The sequence below is a fragment of the Capra hircus genome, chromosome 11 (assembly GCF_001704415.2).
Source record: "Capra hircus breed San Clemente chromosome 11, ASM170441v1, whole genome shotgun sequence".
NCBI classification, from domain to species: Eukaryota; Metazoa; Chordata; class Mammalia; order Artiodactyla; family Bovidae; genus Capra; species Capra hircus.
The window spans coordinates 44,470,923-44,494,269 of record NC_030818.1 but is presented as its reverse complement, the minus strand read 5'-3'; the positions used below and the strand labels follow the sequence as shown (position 1 = coordinate 44,494,269).

The following is a 23,347-nucleotide window of genomic DNA, read 5'->3' as shown; positions in this document are numbered from 1 at the left end:
ATATAATCTAAAAAGAGTGGATATATTCACTTTGTTGTGCACCTGAAAGTAAGCCAACATTGCAAATCAACTAGACCTCAATAAAATTTTTTTTAAAAATAGATGTGTCAAAAAACAAGTAAAGAAAAGAAAGAAAGTTGGGAAGTTTCCCTCTGTAGTCATGCCGCTTTCAAGGACCTGAGTCAGCCCTGTCTGCAGCCTGTGATCTTTCACCTTCTAAGCAAGCACGCAAATCATTAACCACAGGACAGATAATCCTGCGTGTGCGTGTGTGTGCCTGCTCCCCGACACATGGCCTCTCGGGTGGAACCACGGGGAACCCACGCCCTGTGGGGCAGAGGGAGGGGGCCTAGGTGGTGGGGGTCCCAGGATAGCATGTCCCCTACTCAGGGCACAAATCCTTCTGTGATGGGGGGGGAGGGGCACAGACTCGGGTTAGGTCTGAGCCGAGGGACTGAGATACAGCACCTAGAGAAGACGGAGGTGAATGCCCCCATGCCATGAGAATTCACACTGAGGTCTGCCGAGCCCCTCAACCTCCAGAAGCATGTTTAGTTTTCTGAAGATGTTCCTTTATAAACAGCCCTGGGGCATTCAGGTTGGTATGCAGTTATGTCTGTGAAAGTATTAGTTTCTCAGTCATGTCCGACTCTTTGCAACCCCATGGACTACACCCCACCAGACTCCTCTGTCCATGGGATTCTCCAGGTAAGAATATTGGACTGGGTTGTCATGCCTTCCTCCAGGGGATTTTCCCAACGCAGGGTTTGAACCCACGTGTTCTGTGTCTCCTGTATTGGAGGGCAGGTTCTTTACCAATGAGCCACCTGGGAAAACAGTTTTCTCTACATGGATCTAAAATTGAAAGAACCACTTTGAAATCGTGAAGCAATCTGAACAATCTTCACACAGGAAGGCTGTCCACTTCCAGTGAGAGGCCTTGGACGTCAGCATTGTTTCTGGAAATTGTGACCAGTGTGTCAGCCGTCAGTAGGGCTAGGTTCCTCTGTATCTCGAGTGCTCAGGCAGAGCCTGACTCTGCTTCTCCTGCAAGCTTATGAGGGCAGGTACCACCGTCAACTAGTCCCCAGGCATTTGCTTTTCTATTCTCCACAGGTGAATTCCACCAAACATTTATTTTGCTTACCTTTTTATTTTATGTTGGAGTTGATTAATGAGGCTTCTCAAGTAGTGCTAGTGGTAAAGAACCCACCAGCCAATGCAGGAGTCATAAGAGGCACAGGTTTGATCCCTGGATCAGGAAGATCCCCTGGAGGAGGGCACAGCAACCCACTCCAGTATCCTTGCCTAAAGAATCCCCTGGACAGAGGAGCTACAGTCCAAAGAGTCAGACACCACTGATTAAGTGACCATGCACGCACATGTGATTAATACATTAATATGTTGATTAGTACATTTCTTTTTGAGACACTGGGCTCTTTTGTCAGGAGGAGACCAAAGACTATAGGCAGCCAACCTGTCTAAGCTTCCTGCACCTGGAGCCTATAGATTTGGAATGCAACGTGAATACACACTCCACTCTCTTCTGAAACTCTAAATACCACCTCTGTGGATCGCTCCCGTACCCCCAACCTTCTCCAGAGCTTCTAGGGAGACAGTGTGTTTCCAGCTTCTAGGGAGACAGTCCCACTGTCCGACCTCTGGCCCCTCAGACTTAGAGATGTTTATAGCCTGAGTCCCTCCTGCCTCGACCCCACCCCATCCTCACATACCATCGACTGCCCCTCAGGTCTACCTCTGTTCATGGAAGCATGGCTTTCCTGGACATGTTTCTCCTTGATCTCTCATAACTTATATACTCTGATGTTCAGTTCAGTTCAGTCTCTCAGTCGTGTCCAACTCTTTGTGACCCCATGGATTGCAGCACACCAGGCTTTCCTGTCCATCACCAACTCTGGAGCTTGCTCAAACTGATGTTACAAAATTAATACTTAAATAATATGATGGAAAGTCAATGCATCGTATGTTACATGATAAAGGACACAATAGGGAAGGAAATAAAGATATTTGTATGTAAACACACACATAACACAATAAGGAGGAACTCATCTGCTGACCACAGCCCTTGTCTCTATAACTGCCTCTCCCACCACCCACTCTGATGCCCCTTTGCCTCCAGCGAGGAGTTCGCTGCCATGATTCTGACCTGGGGCCTCAGGGTTCCATGCTAAAATGTCTGGGTCATGAGCTGTCCTCCTGGGAGGGGTTGCTATTGTTTTCCATTGACCTTGAGCATGGGGCGTGGTGACACTGAGACACCCCACTGGGCCTCCTGGATCCAGACTCCCTCTTCCTCACCTTCCATGTGGATGGATGGAGGGATGGATGGATGGGCAGATGGCTGATAGATGAATGAGTACATGAATGGATGGATGGATGGACAGATGGGTGGATGGGTGGATGATAGATGGGTGCAAGAATGAATGGATGGATGATGGATGGATGGACAGATGATGGACAGATGGGTGGGTGGATGAATGATAGATGAACAGATGATTGATGGATGGATGGATGGACGGGTGGACGGATGATAGATGGGTGCATGAATGGCTGATGGATAGATGGATGATGGACTGACGTGATGGCAGCCCCCAGTCTACTACAGAATCTCAGTACCTCTTTTTGTTCTCTCTCCTTGGTTTCTAAGGGCCCCTCATCTTTGTACAGAATCGCCAGCTTCCCCTGCCACCTCCCCAGCACTTGGTATCTTTCTAAAACTTTATAGAGATTCCAGGAGCAGGTATTCAATCTAACAGTCATTCCCAGTGGCCCCTTAAGTCTCCCAAGAAATGGAGAGATGGCTCATCCTCTTGCTGTGGCCTGATGTGCGCAAGACTGTGCTCTCAGTCCCATTCCCCCACCCTGGAGACAAGGCACCTAGTAGCCACTGGTCCCCGGAGGACAGAAGCCCGTCTCTGTACCAGGTGTGTCAGTGCTATCGAGAGTAAACGCTGAGTCAGAGCCCTGAGGAGAGGAGGCCAGTCCCTGGACAAGGAAGCTGTGTCAGGCCCAGGCAGTAGCAGCGCTGAGCATGGGGCCACGTGCCTCGAGGGGCAGCCCAAGGTCACCGGACCTCCTGCTGCCCGTCCTCAGCTGAGCTCAGACAGCCTGCGGGGCACTCAAGTCTCCCTCTGCCAAACCAGGACTCAGTCCCCAGTCTGCTCACCTGGAGACGCCAACTGTGAGTAATAAAAACGCAGAGAGGATGGACTTATGAATCTTCCTTCAGTTAGTCCTTTAGATGAAATGGATTAAAACATTGAAAACAAAATGGTATTAATTTGGATGGGGATGGGATTGTTAGCCCTTAAAAAGCAAGAACACATTTAGATGATCTTGACTAATGAAAGATGTTTTTTTAAACTTATTTTCTAGATGTGTTCATATATAATTAGTATGTTACATGGTGTAACTTTAAGGTATAGAATGTGTCCATTTGACACAAGTGCACATCACAAAATGACTCCCACCAGAATGTCACATAATTACAATTACTTCTTTGCAGTGAGAATGTTTATTATATACTTTCAATTATATGACAAGTATTGTTAACTCTAGTCACCATGCTCTGCATTAAATCCCACAGTTCATGGGCTTCCCAGGTAGTACTAGTGATAAAGAACCAGCCTGTCAGTACAGGAGATATAAGAGCCGGGGCCTTGATCCCTGGGTTGGGAAGAGCCTCTGGAGGAGGGCATGGCAAACCACTCCAGTATTCTTGCCTAGGAAATCTCATGGCCAGAGGAGCCTGGCAGGCTACAGTCCTGGGGTTGCAGAGAGTCGAACACAAGTGGCACGACTTGGTACACACGTTCCTCTTTTAACTGGGAGTTTGTATCTTTTGCCCAGCATCTCCCTATTCCTCCTGGCACCACCGTTTTATACTTTGACTCTGTTGTGAGTTCGACATGAAGGTTCCACATGAAGTGATTCCATACAGCATTTGTCTTTGTGTGTCTTACCTGACTTCACACAATGCCCTCAAGGTGCACCCACGTTGTACAATGTTGTGAACATGTAGGTTATGGCATAGAATGAGGAGCCATACATCCTGGGCAACAGTTCTGCTCACTGGAAAGGTTGTGCTTTCCTCCGCTCCATCACGGAGCCACTGCTATCCTGGAGCATTGACCCAAAATCAAAATACAATTACGATGAAACTAATATAACATTGCATGTCAATTATACTTCAATCTGAAGAGTCCAATTATGGAATTTCAGAGTTCTCAGTTAAGGTAATACGAATCCTGTCAATTAACTAAAAGGGAGCAGAAAAATCATGGCAAATGGCCCCCATCCCATCCAGGATTAAGGTAAAATAATTCCAGCTGAAGAACAGGAGCCAGTCTCATCACTCACTTGACATGAGACATGCTGTGTGCCGTGAGCTTAGTCGTTTAGTCATATCCAACTCTTTGTAACCCCATGGACTGTAGCCCGCCAGGCTCCTCTGTCCATGGAGATTCTCCAGGCAAGAATACTGGAGTGGGTTGCCATGCCCTCCTCCAGGGGATCTTCCCAAACCAGGGATGGAATCCAGGTCTCCCACACTGCAGACAGATTCTTTACCATCTAAGCCAGCAGGGAAGCCCATAAGACAGGTTAACAGGAGAAAAAACTAATTTAATTTTTACACACAGGATCCCATAGAAATATGAGACCCGAAGAAGTGACAAATGGACAGCTTTTACACCTTTAGACAAAGAAATAAATTTGTGAATGACAAACACATTTGTGAATAACTGACAGAGAAAGAGTTTGGGGCATGGGTAAATTAATGAGAAAGTATCACCATCAGGAAGAAGGAAGTAGGTTTATTTACCCAGCCTTCTTGGCCCTGAATCCAGGTCTCTGGAAGTAAGGGTGCTTTTTCCTCTTATACGGGGAAGTGGAGGGCCCTTCACCCGGGAGATTTATCTTTAAGGCGGACAGAGTGATTCAGTCTCTTTCTTATATCACCTATTTCTTAAGTAACTTTGACTGAAAAATTCTGGGGCAGCTGCTTGTGCCCCCGACAGCAAAAAGTTCCAGGTTACCACATGGGGGACACGAACCCCCCACAAGGTCCCCACCTCCTACAGGCCCTAGGACCCCTGACTCAGGTAATTTGAGCCTTGGCAGTTGCCATCCGGGCAGCTGGCCACATCCTTGGAAAGTGCCCTCTGAGCTCACTGACCTTTGGTCTAGCCTCTGGGGTCTGATTTTCAGCTGAGACTTGAAGGTAAGGATATGGCTTAAAAGAAATCCTTTACTTAACTCATTGGTTTACTTTTCTAATCTTTACTGTTAGTAATGTAGGTGTGGCTATGTAGACAGGACTGATTAGCTCAAGCCAGAAAGAATTTTCACAAACCTAAAAAAGAGAGAGATTTTTGGTGCTGGATTTTGAGGCTTAATCAGGTTCATGTTTGGGGCAGAACCACACCGTAGGATGCATGTCCGTCACCAGGGGTGCCGTGTCTGCTTGTCTTTCTTTCCGGGATGTCAGAAGCCACGAATGTTAAATGCCTAGCTTCTTTCACCACTTTGGGCTGCAAGGCAACATTACAATTCTATGATTTATCATTCATCTATTGGCCAGAATGATTCTATGAAGAGAAACTTCTTTTATCTGCTATTAGCTATGCAGCAGAACAGTCATATAGAAAAGTCAGGAAGAACCTTTTACTCTTTCCCTCCACTTATGATTTCAAACTAAAGAATTGGTTTCTAAGCTTCAGCAAAGACCTTTGTCATAGTCCCCTTCGGCTATTATAACCACACACCACAGACTAAGCAGGTTACAACAAAAAGGTGTTTTGTCACAGCCCTGGAGGTGGAGGGCCTGGGTGTGGCCGGCCTGGTCTCTTCCGAGGTCTCTCTCCTGGGTGCGCAGGCCGTTCCTCACCCAGCCATCACTCTGTGCAGCAGCCACCCTGGCTTTAATCTCCAGCTCTAACAAGAACACACCCAGGTTGGATAAGGGCCACCCTGGCCTCACCTTAACTCAGTCACCCCCTTAAAGTCTTGTTTGCAAATGCAGTCACACACTGAAGCCCTCGAGATTAGGGCTTCAGCATATGAACCTGGTAGGGACGGCACCCATCTATAAAGGTGACCAGTGAGTGCATGCCTTTGCCACAGGGACAGAGCACCACAAACTCGGCCACTTGAGAGGATGCACACTATTCATCTGATGATTTTGGGAGTGAGAGCTCCAAGCAGGCATCTCAGGGCACTGGCTCGGGACTCATGCTTTCTGTCAGCAGAATTCAGCCCCTCTGACCGTGGGCCAGGGTCTGCGTTCCTGCACTATCAGCTGGGGGTCCTTCTCAGCTCCCTGGGAGCATCCCTGGGCTCCTGTCCCCTCCCACTTTAGTCAGTGGTGGCCTGGGTGTCCCTCTGGCCTCTTGAGCTACTGGATTCCTCAGCTGGCTTTTCCATGCCTCCTGCTCTCTTCTACCCGTCCTTGGGGGTCATGTTAGCCCCTCTGCCCCAGATAATCCAGGACGAGCCTATGGCCTTCATATCCTTAACCCTAATTCCATCTGCAAAGTCCCTTCACCAGACAGTGGAAGGAGCAGATATTAAGACTTGGATACCTTTGGGGCTATTATTCTAACTAACACAATAAATATTTTAAAAAGAAATACATCAAAATAATAACAACTCATGCAATAGGTTTTTTTTTCCTTGTGTATCTGGGCTTATTTTAAATTTTATGTAACATGTATGTTTACATTCATAATGAAAAGAGTAATTCTTTTTTTTAATTTATTTTTGGTCACACTAGCCTTCATTGCTGTGCACAGGCTTTCTCTAGTTGTGGCGAGCGGGGGCTCCTCTTTAGTTGCTGTGTGCAGGCTTATCATGGTAGCAGCCCCTTTTGTTGCAAAGCACAGGCTCTAGAGCACATGGGCTTCAGTAGCTGCAGCAAGTGGGCTTAGTTGCCTAGTAGTATGTTGAATCTTCCTGGACCAGGGATTGAACTTGAGTCCCATGCGTTGGCAGGTGGATTCTTAACCACTAGTATCCTAGTAATTCTTTTTTATAACTGAAGTGTAATTGATTTACAATGTGTTAATTTCTGCTGCACAGCAAAGTGATTCTGTAAAGCATATGTATACGTACTTTTTTTTTTTTCATATAAGAGATAATTCTTAATGAAGGAATGTGGAATTACCAGGCAGCCTTTGGCTGCATTCCTGAGCAAGTATTGTTGTTCAAGGGGCTCTGAGCAGCCTCACTTGTGTGAGGGTGTTAACACTCCTTCCTAATAAATCCTTGATTCATTTACAAATTAAAAGAGAAAAGTTTGTAGAAGACCTACAGTGAAAGGCCCCATTAGAAGCTTTGTTCTCTTCCCTCCACCCTCCTGAAACCCACCATGATCTCAGGACTTTTGTCCAAACTCTACCTTCTCTGACACTTTGCAAACACAGCTGCCCTCAGTCTCCATTCTGAAGGGCTGGACTTGCTCTGAGGTTAGGAACCCCTTAATGACACGCCTAGGTGTGGTGAGCACTAGCCTCCCACCAGCTCCCTGGAGGGGCTGCACCAGCCCCCAACTCAATTTCCAGTAACTATTTATAGGCTCATCTTCAAGAAGAAGATGGCAGGAAGAGAAGGCAGCTTCTCCTGCTTTTCATTTCTTTTAAACTTTTTATTTTGTACTGGGGTATAGTGGATTAAAAATGTGATAGTTTCAGATGAACAGCAAAGGGACTTAGTCACACATACACATGTATCTATTCTCCCCAGACTCCCCTCCCATCCAGGCTGCCGCATAACATTGAGCAGAGTTCCGGGTGCTATACAGTGTGCCCTTGTTGGTCATCCATTCTAAATATGGCAGTGTGTACATTTCCGGAGAAGGCAACAGCAACCCTCTCCAGCACTCTTGCCTGGAAAATCCCATGGGTGGAGGAGCCTGCCTGGTAGGCTGCGTGGTAGGACTGAGCAACTTCACTTTCACTTTTCACTTTCATGTGTTGAAGAAGGAAATGGCAACCCACTCCAGTGTTCTTGCCTGGAGAATCCCAGGGATGGGGGAGCCTGGTGGGCTGCCGTCTATGGGGTCGCACAGAGTCGGACACAACTGAAGCGACTTAGCAGCAGCAGCAGCAGTATACATTTCCATTCCAAATTCCCTAACTATCCTGGAAGGACCCTTTCATTTTATTCAAGAGTCAGAATGAGTTAACAAGTATAGGGTATTCAGCCGAGCACATGTGAATCCAAGTATCCAGTGACTGTAAGATTCTGACTATTGCCAGTGTCCCTAGCGGCAGCAGACAACACCTCTGGAATCACAGTAGCCAGCTATCCTAGGAAATAGTGGCAGCTCCTCCTGCCTTTCTCATTTCATGCATTTAAGACTCTTTCAGCAGAACAACAAAAACAAACAACCTGATTCTAAGTCGGACAAAGAATTTAAATAGACATTCTCCAGAGGAAACATACAAATGACCAATGAGCACATTTGGGGGGTAATGAAACTCAAAAGCACAATGAGATGTCACCTCACACTCTTTAAGATGGCTACTATTAAATTTAAAACAAAAAAAACAACAACAACAGAGAATAAATAACAAGTGTTGGTAAGGATGAAGAGAAACCAGAAACCTCATATACCACCAGTGGGGATGTAAAAGTGCAGCCACTGTGGGCGACGGGATGGCAAGTCCTCAGAAGAGTGAGCTCATAAAAGGTCCAGCAATCCCACTTCTGAGTATTTACCCAAAAGAACTGAAAGCAGGATATTGAAGAGATATTTGTACACCCATGTTCATAGCAGCTTCATTCTCAACAATTAAAAGTTGGAAGGGTCCAGGCATGAATGAATGAATAAAATTCAGTCCTCATCAGCTTGTTTTTTTACAAACAGTTCTGTTGTTATTTTTACTGGGAATGTGTTAAATCTCTGATATTGAGATTTTCTATACAATTGTTTTTCCACTTATTTACGTCTTTTCTTTTTTTTCCTCTGCACTTCATGGGAATGAAAATTTTCATTTATTTATATGAATAAAGATTTATAGTGACTTCCCTGATAATCCAGTGATGAAGACTTCACCTTTGATGTGGGTTCGAGTTCAATCTCTGGTCAGAGAACTAAGATTTCACATGCCTCTCAGCCAAAAGAAAAAGACAAAATATGAAACAACAGCAATATTGTAACAAATTCAATAGACATCTTTAAAAAGGTCCACATAAAAAAATTTATATCTTATAGATTCTTTGTGAAACTCTATACCTGTGTTTGTATACATACTATATTTATATGTATATTTATATTTGGATTTTTCTTTTCTGCTGTTGCAAACAAGATCCTTTCTACCATCATATCTTCATCTGTTGAGCTTGTACATGAACAATGTTCATGTTTTACATAATAAATTGGTACTCAGCCAAAAATAAATGAATAAATGAAATGCAGTGCTTTTGAGGGTGAATTCACTCTCAGAAAGGAAGGAAATTCTGACACCTGCTACAACATGGATGGATCTTGAGGACATTATGGCAGGTCCTCAAGGGACAAGCACTGTCTGATTCCCCTTGTGTGAGGTCCCTGGAGGAGTCAGATCCACAGAGACAGAGCATAGAATAGTGGAGGCCGGGGACAGGGGAGGGGATGAGGAATTAGTGTTCAATGGGTGGTTTCACTTTGGGAAGATAAGACATTCTGGAGATGGTGGTGATGGTTGCACAACAATGAGCTTGCACCTACAAGTGGATAAAGCGATATAAGTGTCATGTTATGAATATGGAACCACAATTTTTCAAAAACCTCCTCTATTCTTTGCCCATAGGGACTGCTGTCTCATCCCCAGACCCCATGGCCCTGACCACGGCGGGGACACAGCCCTCACTAGGGGAGGTGGCAGGGATCCCCCTGCCGGCCACCACCGTGGACAACTGGCACCAGATCCAGGGCTTTGAGGCCCAGTCAGACGACCTCCTCATTTGTACCTACCCTAAGTCAGGTAGCTGTGGGCTGGGTCGCCAGGCTCCCTCAGGATCACAGTCTCTGGAGGGATGCCTGTGCGGGTCAGAGGGCCCTGCTCTCCTGCCCCAAGGACAGGCTCCTTGGGGAGCTTGAGCCCCTGGGTTTATGGGCTTACAGCTTTGGGGGCCCACCTGCAGGGCTGTGGGCCCTTGGGTGGGGAAGAGGTTGACCTGAACACCCGTCAGTCTACCAGGGTGCAGGAGGCAGTTGTCTGACCAGTTCCTGCCTCTCATCTCTCCATCTGGCCACAGGGACCACGTGGATCCAGGAAATTGTGGACTTGATTGAGCAGAGCGGGGATGTGGACAAGTGTCAGCGGGCGGCCATCCAGCACCGCCACCCATTCCTCGAGTGGGCCCGGCCGCCCCAGCCCTCCGGTGAATGCTCCTCCCCGCTGCCCCACCCCCAGCCAGGGCCCTGGTTACGACTAGTGACCCTGCATTGACCAATAGGTCATCTCCCAGAGCCCAAGGTCAGCTGCCAGCTCCTCCTGGGGGTTTGGACACAGGTGCCAGGACATGTGTCCTCATCACAGTATCATCTGGCTGGTTTAAGGATGCGGAGGTATTTGCATCAGGGTCTGATTCCCACACAGGAGCAGCTGCTTCTAGGGAGAAGGTCGTGCCTTCTTGATCTCAGGGACACACTCTCCCCCCACCCATAACACGTTGATCACACAGAGGAATGTGCTGCGTTGGTGTCTCCAGGGAGCGAGTAGGAATCAGGACCCATAGGCCATCAGGGTCATGGTTCTCAGAGAGGGAGGAAACAGCCAGCACACTGGGCAGGTCAGTGGGAATGGGGGCCTGTGCTCTGGTACCCCTCTCCCCTGGAACTCGGCTCCTCATCCCCAAACTGAGCTCCTGCAGCTGCAGAGTGTGTGCGCCACCCACAGGTAAAGGTCATGGTCCCCCCACAAAAGCCCCCAAGAGCAGAAAGGTAGGCGGGTGACCGACACTCTGGATAGAGCCCTGGACAGAAGTCCCCCTGTGATGCTTGTGGGACAAGGTCCTCCTCTTGACTTCTTTAAAGGTGTGGAGAAGGCCAGAGCGATGCCCCGGCCCCGGGTGCTGAGGACCCACCTCCCCACCCAGCTGCTGCCTCCATCCTTCTGGGAAAGCAACTGCAAGGTACCAACATCTCAGGACAGAGGGGGCGAATGCTCCAACCCCAAACATCCTCCATCATGTGTGCTTCTCCACCTCCCCGGCTGAGGATCCAGGGTCATGGTTGAGATGAAACCCACGGGATGCTTGTTGGAGACAGCAGAGGTACTGAGCGAAGGAACAATAGAGCCCGTGAGGCCTAGAACATATCCACACTGTTACCATGAAGCTGACCTCCAGGGAGAACAGGATGAAGGCATTCGGGGGCCATCACAGCTTTTGTCTGTCGGGAGGTCCTGATTTCTGGATAAAGACTGTTCTAGGAGATCAAGGGGGCCACGAGGAATCAGCTGCCTTGTGGGGAGGAGCCAGGAAGGAAGGCGGGGACCCTGGGGAGTGTGAGCGGCACAGGCCAGGTGAGCAGCAGGCACAGGCCCCCTGGGACAGCTCAGTGGTGGTGACCCTGTGAAAACCACCCTCTATGCCACTTCACCCCCTCTCTACACTCTTTCCTTCAAGTTCCTCTATGTTGCTCGAAATGCCAAGGACTGTCTGGTTTCCTACTACCACTTCCAGAGGATGAACCGGACACTTCCCGACCCGGGCACCTGGGACCAGTACTTTGAAACCTTCATCAGTGGAAAAGGTAGGGGGCCCCCTCCCATCTCTCCACCACCACGGCCATAAGGCTCAGCCAGGTCCCCACACACCACATGACCCCCCAGGACACTGAGTCCTCCCATGGCCACAGCAGACAACCCCACCAGATCCGGAAGCTTTTATTCCTGGCCACCTGACTGGCAGGGTCTCCCCTTTCCAAAAGCATCTCTGTCCCGTCATAAGGGCATTGTGATGACAGATAATATATGTGAAGCCGCACTGGTAGGCAGGTTGAGATAAACTCCCCTGAGGCTGCCCTATTCCGCCTCACCCCCCACGTCAAACAGGTCACAACTCATGGATGTATCTGGCTGGTAATCTGTTTCCCTCTCTCTCCAATGCACTTGAGGTCAATCACATCCCTGAGGATTGGAAGGCTTTGCAGGGCCCTGCACGGGCTCTCTGCTGTGTTCTCTGTGTCTTACAGTCGCGTGGGGGTCCTGGTTCGAGCATGTGAGAGGCTGGTGGGAGCTGAGAAACAATGTCCGGATGCTCTTTCTCTTCTATGAGGACATCAAGAGGGTGAGTAGAGGCCACGTGGGTAGAGGTCACATCAGACCCAGCTCTGAGAGACCCTGGGCTGCTTCCAGGCTGCATGTCTTGCAAGGGAACAAGTGTGACCTTCTGACATGATGCGCCCTTCCATTGCCATGTTACCCTCCCCACAGGACCCAAAGCAGGAAATTCAGAAGGTGATGAAGTTCATGGAGAAGAACTTGGATGGAGCAGTGCTGGACACCATTGTCCAGGAGACGACATTTGAGAAGATGAAGGCAAACCCCATGACCAACCGTTCCACGGCTCCCAAGACCATCCTGGACCAGTCCATCTCCCCCTTCATGAGGAAAGGTGGGTGGGCTGCACAGACTGCACAGAGATGGGTGTAAACCAAGTATTCTATCTGCCCAGTAGCATGGTGCCTGCCCTGCTGAAAGGAGGGCGCTGGGCTTTACCAGTCCCAGGACAGGGCTTCGTGCATCATGCCTGCTGCTGGAGGCCCTCAGAGAGGAAAGCTCACTGGTCCTTCGGGGGCCAGTCCAGACATCCTGGGGACGCCTGGCCTGAGGCCTGGGATTCTAGCAGTAGCAAGGTCTGGGTCTTTGCTCCGAGGTTCTAAACACACAAGATGAGGGCTTTTCTCCACTAACCAGCTTCCTGCCTTACTGCCCGTTGCTCCTTCTTCCTGCTTTGCAGTCTCTGCTCATCATCCAGTCTCATCATGGCTGAACAGCATAACTTTCAATGGCAACTACTGCTCAGACCTACCTCCTTCCATCATGCTTCTTCATTCCAATTCCTAAGAGAGGGATCCTAATTGGCCCAGCTCATGTTTTTTATGGGGGCTTCCCAGGAGGCTCAGCGGTAAAGAACCCACCTGCCGATGCAGGAGACCTGGGTTCAATCTCTGGGTCAGGAAGATCCCCTGGAGAAGGGAATGGCAACCCACTCCAGCATTCTTGCCTGGAGTATCCCCATGGACAGAGGAGCCTGGTGGGCTACAGTCCATGGGGTCATAAGAGTCGAACATGACTTAGCAATTGAACAACAGTAACGCCACAATATTTTCAAAGGGTAAAAATAAAACCCTTTATCACTGTTTAATTTCAAAAGTAATATATGTGATTATAAAAACATAAATTTGCATTTTAAAAGTTCTCTTTGCCAAAACCCTGCTCCCCAAAGCCCCTCTGTAGCAGTTTTATCGACACAGTCTCAGCTGTGGGGGCCATTGCTCTGCAACTTCTTTTCTTCTTTCTTCACCCAACTGGATTTCTTTTGCTGCATTTTCCAGTCTACAACAGCTTCCCTATTACTGAAACAAGCCAAGCAAATCCACTTTTCTCCCTGGTAGTCTCGGGTAAGGATCTGGTGAGCTGCCCGGCTCTCCACAGCCCCTCGCCTCAGCTCTGCAGAAATACAGGCACCACGGTGAGAGCCAACCCCACAAGATTCAGGCAAGTCCCCCACACACATTCCTCACTAGAGTCTCAAATGCGCCACAAGGGCAGGGCACAGTGCGACCATGAAGCTCTCTTTGGGGGCTCATGTCCAGATGCATCATAACTCATCAACTCTTCCCCAGGAGTCAGACTCTCAGCTCTGGCTATTTTCAGTCCTTGTCTTTGTGAATCACACTCCAGCAAACTGCTCTGTGCCTATGTTCTCACATCCTGATACTCTTCCTTCTCTTGCATAATTTTCCAGAAGAGGCACTGGTGGGGCAAAGAGTATTTCCCTCTTTTGAAGTTATTTTCATAGTCACTGTTGGGTGAAAAATAGTACCTCATTCACATTTTTCCCCCAAACCTTTTTCCTTTGGGCTGGGACTTACCTCCAGTGAACTGCAGCATACAATTAATAAGACTTGATAGATGAGTGCACACAGGCAACCAGCACCCTAATCAAGTCTTAAACATCTTCCTCCCCACGAAGTCGCTTCTCCTGCCCCTCTCCAGGCCCTCTGCCCCCGGAGACGCTCCCTGTGCTTGTCCCTATCCCCACACCCATTGTGCCTGATCCTAGGCTCCCTTGAACAAATCAGGCAGCAGACTGTCTTGTATCTGGAGTCTTTTACTCAGTGGACATTTGGAGATTCTCCCAAGTGGCCGAGTGTTAGAAGCGCACGCTTTCTCACTTCTCTGTGGTCGCCCTTCATGTGAACAGACCTCGGGTGGGGCCCAGTTGCAGCTCCTTTGGGTCGATCATCCTCTGATTTAGGGGCTCTGACCTCTGATCAGGTGCTCTGGGGTGCATCTCAGCCAAGAGCAGCAAGAAGAGGGGTACCGCCAGGGACGTGGATGAGGCATTATGCAGGCACACATCCCTTCTTCACGTGGGTCACCAGGACTCCCAAGCAGTGATGCTCATCTGGGCTTTCCCCTTCCAGGAATCGTGGGGGATTGGAAAAACCACTTCACGGTGGCTCAGAATGAGAGATTTGATGAAATCTACAGGCAAAAGATGGAAGGAACCTCAATCAACTTTTGCACGGAGCTCTGAGTCAAATAGCAATAAAGAGGCAGCTATCAGGATACAGCCTCATCCTTCATCCTGACCCAAGAGCCTCAGAAAGCAGGCTGTCCACCAACTCTGCGCTCATCTCAACCATTCTTTCCAAAGTAAGAAACTAGATGGATTTATAAACTAAGTCAAATACAAGACTTGAATACTGCAAGGACTTCTAAATTTTCCATTATTCTGAAAAGTGCATCCTAGTTCTCTAGTCTGTGACATAATTATATCTTCAGTGTCCGTGTGCAAATAGTTGGCTACATCTCTACTGAGAGTATGAAACCTCTGACGTCAGGAACTCCAGCTGTGCTTGGTCCCGGGTCCCAACTGGTCACTGTGGGAAGGGACACTTGGAGGATGGGGCCAGTGCGCAGTCCTGAGGGTTCACGTTCTGATGTCCTTCCCTGGGACAAAGGGGAAGGGGCAAAGGGGAGGGACCAGATACTAATGCCTGACCTGAAGAGTCCTGGTGCTGAGTTGCCTAGGAAACAGAAAGCTCAGGCAGTGAATTTTAATGGAAGAGGGACCTAGGAGACAGGGGAGTGGCATCAAGTGTCAGCCCAGACACGGTGGTCGGATTTGGAGGCACCAGAGTCTCACTCCAAGAGCCGGGCCCTCCGGGGACCCCGTCAGCACCTGGGCCCTTCTTGCTCCCACATTAGCTCTGCTGCTCTGTCCACACTCAGCAATTCACTTGTCTGTACCCACACTAGGTCTTAAAGTCTTTTGTGTCTGGTCCCACATCTTAGTCAACATTCACTCCAGCACTTAAGGCAGCACCTGGCCTGGAACGTGTGTGCAGAAAGTGCTTGAGGGCCAGTGGATGGCATGAGGGTCAATGACCACAGGAAAATAGGCACATGGCAGGTCACCAGTTTCCAGCTTCCAGAGAAGTTGGAACTAAAAGTCCCAACTTTCAGAGAAGGCAATGGCACCCCACTCCAGTATTCTTGCCTGGGAAATGCTATGGACAGAAGAGCCTAGTGGGCTGCAGTCCATGGGGGTCTCGAAGAGTCAGACACGACTGAGCAACTTCTCTTTCACTTTTCACTTTCATGCATTGGAGAAGGAAATGCAACCCACTCCAGTGTTCTTGCCTGGAGAATCCCAGGGATGGGGGAGCCTGGTGGGCTGCCGTCTATGGAGTCACACAGAGTCGGACACGACTGAAGTGACTTAGCAGCAGCAGCAGCACTGAAGAGTCAGAAAAGAAAGTAAAAAATACCTGGAAACAAATGACAACAAAAATACAACAACCCAAAACCTATGGGACTCAACAAATGTAGTTCTAAGAGGGACGTTTATAGCAATACAAGTTTACCTCAAGAAAAGAGAAAAATGCAAAATAAACAATCTAAACTTACACCTAAAGCAACTAGAAAAAGAACTATGAGAAGATAAGATGGTTAGATGGCATCTCCAATTCAATGGACTTGAGTTTGAGCAAACTCCAGGAGATAAAGAAGGACACGCGAGCCTGGCGTGCTGCAGTCCATGGGGTCACAAAATCAGACACAGCCCAACAACAGCAGCAACTGAGTTTTAATCATTGGTACATAAACTTCAAAGTAGCAGCTTTTCATTACATTAAAAAGTTGTCTCTATCCCCCACAGATTGAGATTTTAGATTATAAAGTTTTTGCTGTTTGGTTCCACATCTTACTCCCCTTTGTGGAGATTACTGATAACTCCAGAGGACCCCCCAGCCCTGAGCCGGATGAGTTTGTAACAGTTCAGATCTCTTCAGGCTTACTTCAGGTACAATCAGGGAACCTTCAATACCGAAGTGTTTCTGTATCTAAACAGTGGTGGATTCAGAATGAATAATGATACACAGTTGGTTTAAAGACAGAGACGCAGAACCTATTTGCTCACCTCTGTCAATTGCATGACTCCTTGGAATTTTTGCTTGTATTCTGATTTTAAAATGGTAAAATTTAAATGGATGTGAATTGTGATGTATAAAATTTTCATTTAGTGAGTTCAAAGTTTTGTTCACACAGAAAATAGTTTACTGATTTTGAATAACTTTAAAATTGAAATTTACTTTTCTAATAGTCAGTTATTTGCTTTAAAACTCAAGAATGAATCAAGAAAATGAAACATTACATCAGTGCTATGATTTAGTCACTGTCTGAATTGTACTTTTTCTAGACACTTTCGTTTTATAAAATAGGCTTGTGATTTCTTTTTAATTGGAATGAGTCTATACACAGAGTGAAATAAAAGTTTCATTGACTATGTTTTCTTACTGGTGTTTTATTATTTGTTTCTACACATGATTAATACAGAAAATAATTATTTGTATATGGGAAGGAAGTGGTTTAAAAAAAAAAAAGAGATTTACTCCAGAGTCAGATACAGTCCAACCCATAAACTGCATTGTGGTTTGTTTGTTAAGTTAAACTCATTCCTATTCATCGACAACTAGGAACCAAGCCCATGGACTTCAGTCTTAGTGAATCAGAGGGTCTAAAAATCTGTTCTGGGAGATTAGATGACCTGGGCATGCACATGTGCTACGTCACTTCAGCCACATCAGACTCTTTGTGCCCATGGACTGTACTCCACCAGGCTCCTCTGTCCATGGGATTCTCCAGGCAAGAATACTAGAGTGGGTTGCCACACCTTCCTCTAGGAGATCTTCCCACCCAGGAATCAAACCCATGTCTCTTAGTCTCCTGCATTGGCAGGCAAGTTCTTTCCCACTGAGCCACCTGGGAAGTCCTTAGATGGGCTGCAGGTTTTTAAAATACCTGCAAATCACCTCTATATCCACCCTTCCAACAACCCCAGGGAAACCCCATGCTGACTGGAGCACATTCTAACCAAGGTCCTAACAGAATGCAGACTTGCAGGTAAAAACACAATGTCTGTAATTGGACCAGCTCTCAAAGGCTCACTAGAGAGAGCTCACAGGAGCAGAGAGGTAGAAATAACACCCGTCCCAGGGATGAGTATTTAAGCAACAAGCCAAGATGAGGAGGCCGTAGCATGCCCTCTGGCTGGACGCCTGGACTTGTCAACAACCAGAAAGGGTGATTTTAAGAAGACATTTCATCTGAGAAAGAGTTCCATCCACGCTTCATTGGTTCAAGACTGGACAGCAGCTTCGTGAATGCCAATGACACAGCGGTGAGGAAGACCCCTCCCAGAGGCTGCTGGGTAGGAAGTGAAACCAAGGTCAGGATAGTGAGGACCCTCACATGTGAGAGGCGGGTGGCCACGGTTCTCGGAGCACAGAGCTCACCAACTGTGGTTGGGTCTGAGGGTTTAGCCTCCCCAGAAGCTGCAGCGATGGCCTTGACCAGGAAAAGAGGACAAGCCAAGGGAGGGGACATGGGGAGAGACTCGTGGTGGACGGGGTGCCACGCCTGTTCCAGGACAGAGGGAAGAACCTGAGCTCAGGGCCCACAGATGAGGTGAGAGGAAGATGGGTCTTGACCACAGTGCCCAAGATGCTCTTCATAATCCAAGAGCCTTGAGAACCGCCCGAGCCTCTGAGAAAGAAGGTGACAGGTGGACCAACATTTCAGCATGTGCTCTGTGGGTGGAGGGGTGGGAGCAGACCGGGCCCAGGGCATTGAGGATGAGATGCCTATTCTCCTTGCTTGATGTTCTGCTACAGTAAACCCTACACTTTCCTTCACCACAACCTGGTGTCAGCAGATTGGCAGACAGATGAACAGACCCTGGTTCTGTTGGTAATATAACCCTTAACTGAAAGGCATCCTGTGCTTGTCTTCATGACTGGGTTGGGAGGTGTGGTGGAGTAGTTACCTGATGCACTGGACAAGCCTGGGAGCCACAGATCAGGGCTGAGCTGACCCTGCCAGTCACTTGCCTGTGCTCACTGCCTCACTCTCTTGCCTCAGCTTCCTCATCTGGAAAATGGGGTCCATGATCATAGCTACTGTGATGTTGCGGTTTATAATAAGAAATACATATATTTGATCTTTATCTCGTTCCTAGCATAGATCTCCTAAAACCCTGGGGTTTCCTAGCAGCAAAGGAGCCTTTTGTTATATTAATGTGTTGACTTTTGGAACGTCCACACGAGGGTGATCAGGAGTGAGAACTTTGAGCCCAGCCCTGGACCTCTGGGGAGGGGAGGGATGGCTGCAAACTGAGTTCAGGCACCAGTGGTCAGTGATATAATCGACCAGCTGTGATGCAGCCTCTGTGTAGCCAGTTAGTTAGAGTCAGTCGCTCAGTCATGACCAACTCTTTGAGACCCCGTGGACTGTAGCCCTCCAGGCTCCTCTGTCCATGGAATTTCCCAGGCAAGAATACTGGATTGGGTTGCCATTTCCTTCTCCAAGGGGTCTTCCTGATCCAGGGATCAAACCTGCATCTCCTGCATTGTGAGCTCACCATGTGAGCCACCAGGGAAACCTGCGTGAGCCCAAAGGGAGAGGTTTGGAGACCTTCTGGATTGGGGAACCCAGGAGGTCAAGGAGTTAATTCGGGCAAAGTCAAGTTTAAGGAAGGAATGAAGCAGATAGAGTTCTTGGATCTAAAGGCTAGGAGAAAAAGGAGACCTGAGCAAATCCCTACAGTTAGAGGACCCAGGATGCACCTGGAGGAATCAACACTTCTATTTACCGAACAAAGAAGAAAAGTCCTGAGCTTGTGCAAACCAGGAATAGGGCTTCCTGGCCCCAGGTCTCCTCGGATCTGCCAGAGGGCACTCCAGGGACCTGCTCTCACCTGCGGACTCTGGAAGGTACAGCAGGGTTTTCTCTCTTGCCCCCCTAGCTCACCCTCCCCTCCCCTCCCCTGCAGACCACTCCGCAGGATGACACTGGTTCCCCCGGCCTGGAACATGGAGTCGGCCCTTAGAAGCTTCTGTGAACAGGGAGGGTCCCACACCTCAACAGAGTCTCCTGTTCAGGGGAGGAAAGTCGGCCAGACCCATCCAGACACAAGGCCCCAGCCCCGCCCAGGGAGCCTTTGTGTACCAGCTTTTAGGCAAGTCAGTCCAGGCCCACCCTTGTGTACGGGTTCTAACACGAACACATAAAAGGGTGAAGAAAGAGACAGGCAAGCCCACTTGAATCCTCTCCCTCTGCTGCGAGGACGTGACCCTGCACACGTGTCCACAAAACACATTCCCACGTTCTGCAGGCCATGGCAGCTACACTGGGGCTCCTGGACCCTTGGGTTTAGACAAGCCAGCTGAACCACAATGGCCAGAAAAGTCCAAGAAAAACAGTGTTCTTCCCGTCCCAGAGGCAAGAATTATGCAACTGGCTCTACATCCTCTTTGGGTTTGGTAAATAGAAGTGCTTCTTGCTTCATGAGACCAATGTAATATTACTACCTCCAAGTACTTATCACCACACAAAACAGTTTCTTCTCCACCTGTTGTTGGTCTACTTGGCTCAAACCCCCCTGGGTATTTGTTCAACACCCTGCAAAGTTCTGTGTGTCTTTGGTGCAAACAAACACTGCCTAATACTTGCATTATCCTCCTTGGATTATAAAAATTCCTGCCCCGAGATTACTTCACTGCTTTGTTTTCTCCAATTTCAAAAATTCAGAAGCAGAGGTCATCTGCCTCTGTGGTTTATACTGTTTGTAACACTCACCCTTCTTGGAAGCTAAAATAAAGATGCAAGGACATACCCATAAGGTAGGAGAACACTTAGGTAGGGGGAGAGGATATCTTCCCAATGTAGGGGCATCCAGTGTGGAATGGAGGATGAGGAAGAGTCTGTAGGAAAGAGAAAGAGGTGGCAGAGGGGAAGGTGAGCCCAGGGGGCAACCAGGGACCAAGGATAATGTATGATGCAACCAAGGGGAGGTTCCTGCAGGGAGACACTCACCCGTGGGAACAGAAGTCGGAGCAGGTGGTAAGGGTTTGGACGGAAAGGAGGGCAGGTGGTAGAGGTGCTCTGCATGTTGACCTGGAGGAGGTCACAGGACGTGTGCAGGAGGGAGAATCCATCCATTTGTACACTGAAGCTCTGTGCTTCTTACTGTCTGTTAATTATGCCTTGATTTTTACAAGTCTATCTGTAAGGATACCGCAAAACTCTTAAAGGAAAATATAGGCAGGACACACTTTGATATAAATCACAACAAGATCTTTCCCCAACCCCCTGCTTAGGATAATGAAAATAAAAACAAAAATAAGCAAATGGGACCTAATTAAACTTAAATGCTTTTGCACAGCAAAAGAAACCATAAACAAAATGAAAAGACAGCCCTCTGAATGGGAGAAACTATTTGCAAACAAAGCAACTGACGAAATACACCAACAGCTCATGCAGCTCAATATAAAAAAAAAACTCAAAAAATGGTCAGAAGACCCAAACAGACATTTCTACAAAGACATACAGATGGCCAAGAGGCACATGAAAAGACACTCAGTATCACTAATTATTCAGTTCAGTTGCTCAATCATGTCCAACTCTTTGCGACCCCATGAATCCCAGCACACCAGGCCTCCCTGTCCATCACCAACTCCCGGAGTTCACTCAGACTCACATCCATCGAGTCAGTGATGCCATCCAGCCATCTCATCCTCTGTCTTCCCCTTCTCCTCCTGCCCCCAATCCCTCCCAGCATCAGAGTCTTTTCCAATGAGTCAACTCTTTGCATGAGGTGGCCAAAGTACTGGACTTTCAGCTTTAGCATCATTCCTTCCAAAGAACACCCAGGGCTGATCTCCTTCAGAATGGACTGGTTGGATCTCCTTGCAGTCCAAGGGACTCTCAAGAGTCTTCTCCAACACCGCACTTCAAAAGCATCAATTCTTCAGCGCTCAGCATTCTTCAGAGTCCAACTCTCACATCCATACATGACCACAGGAAAAACCATAGCCTTGACTAGACGGAATTATTAGAGAAATGCAAATAAAAACTACAATGAGGTATCACCTCACACCAGTCAGAATGGCCATCATCAGAAAAAACTTACAAACAATAAATGTTGGAGAGGGTATAGAGAAAATAGAATCCTCCTACACTGTTGGTGGGAATGTAAATTGATACAACCACTATGGAAAACAGTATGGATATATCTTTTTAAAAAAAACTAAAAATAGAAATATCATATGACCCAGCAATCCCACTCCTGGGCATATACCCAGAGAAAACCATAATTCAAAAGAATGCATGAAAATCGTAATTCAAAAGCTATGTTCATTGCAGCCCTATTTACAATAGCCAGGACGTGGAAGCAGCCTAAATGTCCATCAACAGAGGGATAGACAAAGAAGATGTGGAGAGGAATATACAGAGGAATATTACTCAGTCACAAAAAGGGATGAAATAGTGCCATTTGTAGAGACATGATTGGACCTAGTGACTGTCCTTCAGAGTAAAGTCAGAGAAAAACAAATATCATATATTAATGAATACATGTGGAATCTAGAAAAATGGTATAGATAAACTTACATGCAAAAGGGAAATAGAGACACAGATAGAGAGAATAAACACATGGACACCAAGGGGGAAAGGTGGGAACGGGATGAATTGGGAGATTGGGATTGACATATATACGCTATTGATACTGTGTCTAAAATAGACAACTAATGAGAACCTACTGTAGAGCACAAGGAAGCCAATGTTCTGTAGTGACCTAAATGGGAAAGAAACCCAAACAAGAGGGGATATATGCATACGTGCAGAGCTGATTCTCTTTGCTGTATGACAGAAACTAGCACAACATTTTAAAGCAACTATACTCCCCTGACAGAGGCACCTAGTGCATGACAGTCCATGAGGTTGCAAAGAGTCAGACACAACTGAGCACACACACATACACACATATACTACAATAAAAATTAATTTTAGAAGTCCATCTTGTGCTAGTCCTCAGATATGACAGTCTGTCATATTCACAGACAAGACCAGAGCCTGGAGAATTCATCTGGCCTCAGAAGCCAGGACAGAATCCCTCTGTCCAGCTGGTGACCTGACGTCTGTCTCCACTTAATCTGGGAGGGGGTTTCTCCGCATCCCCAGGACACAGGGTCATGCCTCCAGGTGCCTGGACAACTGCTCCAGACTTTCCTTCCGTGACATCACTGGCCTCTCCACCTTCATGGGCATCCACGGGTCCAGGAAACAACTCGGGGGGATGGACACAGGCGGCCCCCTGACACGCTGCCCCCAGGGTCCTTCCTCCCTCCTGACAGTGTCCAGGTGGGCCCACGGAGGCTCACTGCAAGGAAAGCCTGGTCTGGCACAGGGTTCAGGATTCTGATCCTATTTCACAGGGTGGTACTGAGCCAAGCAAATGTTCTCTCCTATTTGCCTGACACACAAGCCCTTGGGTGAGTGGGGCCTGTGCCAGGGCACCAAGGATATAATACCCATGTAGGTGCTGCCTTTACTCACTATTCACAGCCTGCTGCTGATGCACAAATCCAGACAGAGGGAATGGAGATGGACATGGTGGGAAAGATGGGGGATGCTGCATGGTCCCAGCTTCCCCCAGGGGAGGCTATCCAGATCGAGGGGATTATCCTACAGAAGGACACATGCAGGATCTGGGATGAAGTATGGGCCTCCCAGCCAGGCCCAACGACCTGGTCATTGAATCCTACCCC

The 23,347-nt window shown here is 48.0% G+C and overlaps 1 protein-coding gene across 4 annotated transcripts; it reads left to right on the top strand.

The window, feature by feature from the left end:
- On the top strand, positions 2,978-15,802 carry SULT1C2 (sulfotransferase family 1C member 2). Of its 4 annotated transcripts, none has more exons than XM_013967718.2 (8): positions 2,978-3,202; positions 9,813-9,986; positions 10,261-10,386; positions 11,042-11,139; positions 11,635-11,761; positions 12,203-12,297; positions 12,444-12,624; positions 14,663-15,802. In XM_013967718.2, the coding sequence occupies exons 2-8, from the start codon at positions 9,839-9,841 to the stop codon at positions 14,773-14,775; spliced, it is 888 nt and encodes a 295-aa protein (XP_013823172.1). In that variant the 5' UTR covers positions 2,978-3,202; positions 9,813-9,838; the 3' UTR covers positions 14,776-15,802. The 4 variants fall into 4 exon arrangements, with proteins under 4 accessions (XP_013823172.1, XP_005686710.1, XP_017910803.1 ...); XM_005686653.3 differs by lacking the exon at positions 2,978-3,202 and adding an exon at positions 5,204-5,242; XM_018055314.1 differs by lacking the exon at positions 2,978-3,202 and adding an exon at positions 9,021-9,083.